General features: G+C 34.7%; 1 protein-coding gene across 1 annotated transcript in view; it reads left to right on the plus strand.

Annotated features, from left to right (window-relative positions):
• The window catches only part of clec19a (C-type lectin domain containing 19A), a 28,794-nt gene extending 21,491 nt beyond the window's left edge, over positions 1 to 7,303 (plus strand). The window contains exons 5-6 of the mRNA XM_056452694.1: positions 705 to 837; positions 2,988 to 7,303. Coding sequence (XP_056308669.1) covers positions 705 to 837; positions 2,988 to 3,064 — 210 coding nt within the window. The 3' untranslated portion in view covers positions 3,065 to 7,303. The remainder of the gene's footprint in view (positions 1 to 704; positions 838 to 2,987) is intronic.
• Positions 7,304 to 8,866: the final 1,563 nt, after the last annotated feature.

Raw genomic sequence — 8,866 nt, forward strand, 5'->3', positions numbered from 1 at the left:
AACATATGCTGGATAAGTTGGCAGTTCATTCCGCTGTGGCAACCCCAGATTAATAAAGGGACTAAGCCGAAAAGAAAATCAATGAATGAATGAACTAGGAAAAACAGGCCGCACGCTGGCACAGTGGGTACGTTCACCTCACAGCAAAAGGTCGCTGGTTCGAGCCTCGGCTGGGTCAGTTGGCATTTCTGTGTGGAGTTTGCATGTTCTCCCTGTGTTGGCATGGGTTTCCTTCAGGTGCTTCGGTTTCCCCCACAAGTCCAAAGACATGGTATAGGTGAATTGGGTAGGCTAAATTGTCGGTAGTGTATGTGTGTGAATGTGAATGGATGTTTCCCAGTGGTGGGTTGGAGCTGGAAGGGCATCCGCTGTGTAAAATATATGCTGGATAAGTTGGTGGTTCATTACACTGTGGCGACCCTAGATTAATAAAGAGACTAAGCCGAAAAGAAAAGGAATGAATGAACTAGGAAAAACAAATAAGTCAATGGTTACAGGTCACTAACATTCTTCAAAATATCTTCTTTTGTGTTCGGAACAAGTAAAAGATGAGTATGAGGAATGACAGAATTTTCATTTTTGAGTCAGCTATCTCTCTAAGCTCCAAAGTCATGCTGGGCCAGATGACTTTAATTATCACTTGAGGGTTAAAGGGTAAGGAGCAAGCACACGTAATAGGGCTGTTAATTATCGGTTGTTGGCAGGAGGGCACTATGGAGTGGACAGATGGGTCACCCTTTGAGTACAGTTACTGGGATGGAAATCAGCCAGATGATGGGATTCATCGCATCCCTGAGGAGGAGGACTGTGTGGAGATCTGGTACAGACAAAACAGTGGTGAGTTAGCAGCATACTTATTCAGTAATTGTTGTTTATATAACACTGATTTATTTAATTCATTCAGTACATGATATATTAGACTCTGTCCTGATTAGTCATTTCACTGTAAAAAAAAAAAAACCCTGGTTGCCATTTTTAAGCTGAATCAAATTAACCTTATAAGTTCCATTGAACTTATATTATGTTAAACTGACTTAAAACAGCTTCTGTATCTTAAAAATCAAGTTAAAACATGATTAAGTTAGATTAAATTATGCTGTCACGACTAATTGATCATTTTTACAGTGTTGTTTTGAGCAAAAAATTATGATTATCATACATTTTGGCCATAATATGCAGAAGATACCAACTTAAATGTCATTCATTTAACATAGCTTGTTTGTGACTCTGGACCACAAAACCAGTCAAACTGTAAGTGTCAATGTTTTGATATACATGAACACACAGTAAAAAAAACTCTTGACTTAATTTTTTTTAGTTTAATCAAGTAAACGTTTCTAGTCATCTCAACTTACATCAATCAAACATTGTATAACTTAGTTGAAACCTGATTAACTAAATTAAAGGAACATAAAAATGTCTTGACTTTTTGTCATAATTTTTTTTACTGTGCATAAAATCTGAATAAATCAGCTTTCTGTTGATATAACATTTGTTATGATTAGTTATGTGAAAATCTGGAATCTGAGGGTGCAAAAAAATAAAAATAATGACAAAATATTCTCTAAAATTGTCCAAATTAAATGCCTAGCACTAATAAAAAGTTACTAACTAAATATATATATGGGATATAATCTTTACTTAATATTCAAATGTTTTTTTTAACATAAAAGAAAAATAATATGGACCCCTACAATGTATTTCGGGCTATTGCCAAAAATATGCGATGCAAAATAAGACGTTGTGTGGGTTACGATCACATTTACCAATAAATCTGACCAAGAATATTTAAATAAAGAATCATTTGCTGACATTAAAAATCACAGTAAGTTCCAAATTATGATTATAATAGTCATTTTCAGTCTTTATGCATTGTAAGCAATTGTTTAATCCTTTAAAATATGACATGATATATAAGTATGATTAGTTATTCTTATTTATATTTGACTAAGTACATGTAGGCATACATAGTGTATGTTGTGTCAATTTTACATTGTAAGGCTTGAAGCTTACACTGCTATTCTGGACCGATAATAGGAAACAGAAAGCAGTTAAAGGATGGCGTGTTTAAATCAATTATTGTAATTAATCTGACTCCATTAAAGTTGTTATCAACATTGATAAAGAGAAAGAATCTCAATGTTTTAAAGAAGGCAAAGTTGTTTATTAAGTTACATGTTTAAATATACACAGTAGAATGAAACAAACTAACATACTCTATAGAGAAACAAAGCTGTAACATATGAACAGTTATATAACAAAGACAGTGAAACTGCCTTTTTTAGCATATGAAGCTACGCACCGGTGTGTGCGAGACGTAAAAGCCACTCTCCCAGATCAACAGTTACCTTTCCTTATTATACCCTGAGCAAAGCATAGTCAAACATGAGTGAAAACCAACACCCAAAACCAGCTGAACATGAGTGCAAAGTTGAGGAGAATAACAGAGTGGGGGAGAAGAACATTAACATACTCTCCTCAGACCAGGACCCAACAATAGTAAATAGATTGTTTATAGAAATACATCAGTGTCTCTGATGATTTCATCACTACGATTAAGTCAAGAACTGTCAAATGACACCAAACATGACAAAGTTATATGAAGGAAGATCACAATCAGGTGAATTGTGTGTGGTGAAAGGCACATGGTTACTGTAAGACAAATGGCAGAGATGTGTTATAGAGCTGTGAGGAACTCTGCCATGCCAGGAGGACCCATCCTGTGCTTAGAATGTCTGTCTCAGTAGTCCTTCATTAGCATAGAAGGAATAGCATATAATATTTTCTCAGCTTACAACATAAATTGCTAAGTTAATTAAATCACATTTGTGTTAAATGGTGCAAACACCAAATTGTACGGTCCCCTGTTATATTACATGTGTAATTCCAATACATTTGATGAATTTAACTTACTGACAGTGCCACAAATTATACAGAATATCAAGAAATGGAGAAACTATTTGTATGTATCTTTCCCTCTTTTGCAGCTCTGAGGTCTTGGAATGACAACAACTGCGATAAGGCTTTTCCATTCGTCTGTAAGATTCCAACTCTGGAAAACTAACCAGATTATTTATCCAGTTCATCATCAACAACACTGACACTAGGAACAAAATGTCCGCAGATCTAAATCCCTCTATCATTAATGGGCTCTTTTCAGCTCTACTATAGGCTCTTCACATGCACTTCTGTCCCGTCCCCTGCCCCCATCACTGCTGTCATAATGCTGTTTTCTGGCTCCTCTGGGGCCGTGAGTCATGACACACACATTCCTGCATTTAACTCTATTAGAAATCAACTTTTTGTGTCCCTCTCCAGAGGTAGTTGATTATGTGGGCGATTCTAGAATTGCGGGTACATTTTGAGTCTCCAATATATTCTATTAATTCTTAAAAACGAAAACTTTAATGAAAAGGTTTTGAATAACATCACATATTATATCAAGGTTATCTCTAAAAATAATGTTTGTAATGTGTATTTAGAAACATTTTGAAAATATTAACTTAAAGACTCCCACTATACACACTTTAGAATGTCTCTGCATCATGAATCTTCAATTATCATGAAACAATGAAGTCTAGTTTTCATCTTTTTTGTGTTTACTCTACTAATTTGAATAAGCATTTGCATGAAATTTCTATTTTCATTTTTATTTGTTTTTTTGGTTATAAAAAGAAAGAGTTCTGTCTGTCCTTATTGTTAACTCTTGTTACATTTGTTATAAAAAGGCATAAAAATATTTAAAACGTTATTATAGAGGAAAGTCCTTACCCCAGGTGGAGGAGTTTAAGTATCTCCGGGTTTTGTTTACAAGTAAGGGAGGGATGAAACGTGAGATTGACAGGCGGATTGGTGCAGTGGCAGCAGTAATGTGGTCGATGTACCGGTCCGTTGTGGTAAATAAGGAGCTGAGCCGAAAGCCAAAGCTCTCGATTTACCGGTCAATCTATGTCCCTACTCTCACCTATGGTCATGAGCTTTGGGTCATGACTGAAACGACAAGATCTCGGATACAAGCGGTCGAAATGAGTTTCCTTCGAAGGGTGGCAGGGTGCACTCTTATGGATAGGGTGAGGAGCTCTGACACTTAGGAGGAGCTCGGAGTAGAGGCGCTGCTCCTCCACATCGAGAGTAGTCAGCTGAGGTGGCTCTGGCATCTGTTTCGGATGCCTCCTGAGCGCCTACCTAGGGAGGTGTTCCAGGCATGGGAGGAGGCCTCAGGGAAGACCCAGGACACCCTGGAGGGACTATGTCTCTCGGCTGGCCTGGGAACGCCTCGGGATCCCCAAGAGGAGCTAGAGGAAGAGTCTGGGGAGAGGGAAGTCTGGGATTCTCACCTAAGACTGCTGCCCCTGCGGCCCAGCCACGGAAATGTGGCAGAAAATGAATGAATGAATGAATATAGAAAAAGACTTGCTCCAAGGGATGTTACTTCCTCTTGCAGAAAACTCAGGAAGGAATTCTCTCAGTTAGTTCAGTTCAATTGAATTGAATTGAATTTAATTCAAATCAATTCAATTCAATTCAATAAATCCACTTACACACTTATTTTAAACCAATGGCAGTGGGAATCAATGTCTTCTTGTACTAAGCTTTTTTGCTAAAGGGACTTTATACCATCTACCAGATGGAAGTAACTTAAACGAACCATGTAAAGAATGGGAAGAGTCTTTCACAATTGTGGAGGGGTTTCTTTTTGTCGCTGCTATAAATAAATCAGTGAGAGGTGTTTGTCTTTCACCAATTATTTTACTCGATATGTTTACCAACCTTAAAAGTTTATTTTTGCTTTTAGCAGAGAGGAGTTAAACCAGGCTACAATGTAAAAAGGATAGACTCAATAAGGGATTTATATACAACAGTCAAAATGTCTTCCTCAGTATCAAAACTTCCTAGTTGCTCAACAAACTTAGCCGCTGCTGAGCCTTTTTAAAAACCTTCTAAATATGAATGTTTATCAAAAGAGAATTTTTGTTTAGGATAAACACCAATAGTAGATTTTCAACTCTGTTATTGTGATATTTCAGTGAATTTAATCTCATCTACTTTTTTAAAAACAATAATATGATGAAAACCGATAAAATTCAGTCTTAGAGATGTCATGGTTGTAATTTAAGGTTAGCATCTTGAGCTAACGCACAAATGGGTGAAAAATGCCATCTCTGTTTGCTGTTTAAATAGTAATAATTTAACCAATAATTAGTAACAGAATCAAACTTTCCCTATAGGATTTAAACATTATTTGATTTTGATAATAGATTTAGTTTATGTGAATTGTTCAGTTGTTGTATGTTATTCTGGTTTAAAGAAAATGAATGGAAAATGCTTGAAATGTACCTGCAATTCTGGAACGAGTCCGCTGTTCATATTGAGTATTGATGTTGGGAATATTCTTGGGAATTACTGTTATAAACTGTCATTCTATACATGTATAACATACTGTAGATAGTAAGTAGCAATTTTAGTGCCCTAGAACAGTAAATGAAAACTCACCCATCATCATGTGCTTGATAATATTCTGTGGACATTATTTGCTATTTTTCTAAGACAGCATACAGTGTAAATAATATCTGTAAATGAGCAGTTTTCCATATCTTGTGAGTCGTGTTTTTAATTTTCCCTGTTTGATCTTTCTTCCAACAACTTTTCACATTGGAAAGTTTGAAAAAGGGACTTTTATTAACATTTGTAATAGTTTTAAGTGATAATGTCTGGTTTGGTGTTGTATATCAAGGTATAAAAACCTTGAAATAATCTACCAGTGCATTCTCTGTTATTTTACAGACTCATTTCTCTATATTTTATTTCTCAAACTACTAAAATGTGAATAAAAGTCACTTTATTAAACTGTAGACTTGAATTTTCAACATTAAAAGTTGACAGAGCAGAGATCAAAATCCCATTATGCAGTTCACAACCGTAAATAAACAGAAAACACGTGTGAATCACAAAATACAGAAACTGTTAATGAACAGATATTTTTTAGAGTGTATTTTTCAGAAACCCCAAATGTCTGTTTTTAATGAGAGGGTGGTCACATTTTTAACATTTCACAGACAGGAATGTGTGTTGATGTTACATCTCCTGAGTCTGGGTCTGTCAATGTCCATTTATCTATCGCTGACCTAGAAGGTGAGATTGTGAAGGGTTTAAATCTCTGTTTACTGCAATACTTCAAAAGTCAGACCGAGCTTAACCTCTGCCGACCTTTTCCACTCTTCTCTGCAGTTCATAGGCCTCGCCAATTAGTGACTTTAAAAAAATCTCTGTTCTGATCCACACAGCTGCTAGAAAAGCAAACTGTTATATCTGCATCACTGTCAGGAACATTGTGAATTAAGAAAATGCCTTTTTTTTTTTTTTTAGATTTGCAGCAGGTTGAAAGTGAAATGTTAAGTGAATATCGTTAAATAAAAAATTCCAAAACAGATAACTGAGATTGTGGCAGAGATTGAGAGAGTTTTATTTATTATTGCTATTTTACCTTGTTTTAATTTGGGCTTTTCACTATTTTTGTCAGAATGTGTGTTTGCAGGACTCATACCAAATAAGTTTACCATAATGAAAAAAACACACATGCATATGGAGATGCAAATGTTACAGTATGTTAGTTTATAATAGTTTATAACACAATATATCCGCTGTCATCAAATAAATGTTTCTTTTTTTAATGTTATCGATATGGAATGATGCAGAACATATCTGTGCACCAGGGGAGTTTTTTTAGAGGGAAAGTTAAGATCTTGACATATGTGGGACTTTTTCATCATGAAAAAAGAGGACATTAGAAATGTAATGTGTATGTGCATTTCTGAGCTTAATGTTTTAAAATACACAGTTAAAAGGATGTGAAGTTACATCCACTGTATTTGTTTGCCCTTTGCTTTTGTAAAATTCATCATTTCAAAATTAAAATAAAAAAATGTCTATAGTGGTGCATCTTTTGTTCATAAATTACAACACTTAATCATAAATCATGCTCCACTTACTAAACAACTAAAAACTGCAGCAAATTATAGACTTTTGCTAAAATGTTTGTAGAGCCATCTGAATCACAATTCCATGAAGATTTCCCCTCCCAATGCCGATTCAGTTTTTAATTTAATGCTGAATTAATAGTGATTGTTGAGTTGACCTTGTCCTTAATATATTATTTTAGTATTGTTTAGATATTCTAATGAGTCATGAGACCATAGTGTTCAAAAGAAACTCTAGATGCATCTGATCTCTGTTACCCTGAAGGCAAATGTTTGCCGATACGCGTAGGTGCAATAGCCATGTCATTAAAAGCTTTTTAATATTTTTTGGACTGATTTTTGCTGTTTATTCTGACAACTCCCTTACCCAAAGAGCACCGACACATTATTTAAGCTAGCCCAGAGCACTTTATGTTTGATTTTATATATTTACCCTCTACTGCATGGTGTTGCCATATGGCAAAATGATATTCATGTTTATTTTGGCTGAGATTACCTCAAACATCAAATGAATATGCACATTTTAAAGCAATTTACAGATCCTTTATAATTTTACTCAAACTATGTCTGATAAATGAAGTGTTTCAAGTTTTTAGAAAGGTTTTCCTCTATATCCGCTTGTTAAGTCGTGACGTATGTATACTGTTTCTGGATCCAATTTAAAAATGAGAAAATAATCATTCATGACCACTTAATTCAAAAGTGAATCTTATATTAAATCATGGTGTACACAATAGTCTCTGGACTTGCTGCATCACACACAATATTTTAACAATTATATATACAGTTGAAGTCAGAATTTTTAGCCCCCCTAGAATTTCTGTTTAACCGAAAGAAGATATTTTTCAACACATTTCTAAACATAATAATTTTAATAACTCATCTCTAATAACTGATTTATTTTATCTTTGCTATGATGACAGTAAATATTTTACTAGATATATTTTTCAAGACACTTCTATACAGCTTAAAGTGACATTTAAAGGCTTAACTAGGTTATTAAGGTTAACTTGGCAGGTTTGGGTAATTAGGCAAATTGTTGTATAATGATGGTTTGTTCTGTAGACAATCGAAAAAATATAGCTTTAAAGGGCTAATAATTTTGACCTTAAAATGTTTTTTAAAAAAATTAAAAACTGCTTTTATTCTAGCCAAAATAAAACAAATAAGACTTTCTCCAGAAGAAAAAATATTATCAGACATACTGGGAAAATTTCCTTGCTCTGTTAAACATCATTTGGGAAATATTTAATGAAGAAAAAACATTCAAAGGGGCCTAATAATTCAGACTTCAACTGTAAAGCAATGTAATACTTTCAAAATCACAAATCGCTATATATATAGCGATATGCTCTATATATAGAGCGTTTGTGATTTTTGAAAGTATTACATTGCTTTGTAAACATTTATTATTACTATTTGTTGAGCCTCGCCATACAGTTTGATAGAGTGCTTGGACCCGGCAGCCACTTCGTGTGATGTCACACTTACAAGCGGATAACCACCACAAACAGCTTTATAAAAACATAATAACGACACAGAAATCTGCGCTAAACCCTGAGAAAGTGTCATTGCAAACAGTTCTAAAAAAGCATTTCTTAATTGTAAATGTAAACCATTTTTGTGAACCTCAGCAGAAAGAGAATTTTGTCAAATAAAGTTTTCAAGTAAAGCTCTCAGCTAAAAGCTTTCTGAATAGGAATGCTGTAATAGACGCTCGTGACACAATGCAATTTTAAATCCATTGTTGAAATATGTCAAGAGGAGTGCTGCAGTTTCTGGAAATGATCTCATTGGTAAACATGTTAGTTTTGGTCATTATGTGCCTGACACAGACGCGGGTCTCAGGTGGACAGTGAGGTTAAGCTGTTCCCCTGTCGAGTAATTAA

Source organism: Danio aesculapii, chromosome 3, assembly GCF_903798145.1.
Source record: "Danio aesculapii chromosome 3, fDanAes4.1, whole genome shotgun sequence".
NCBI lineage: Eukaryota > Metazoa > Chordata > Actinopteri > Cypriniformes > Danionidae > Danio > Danio aesculapii.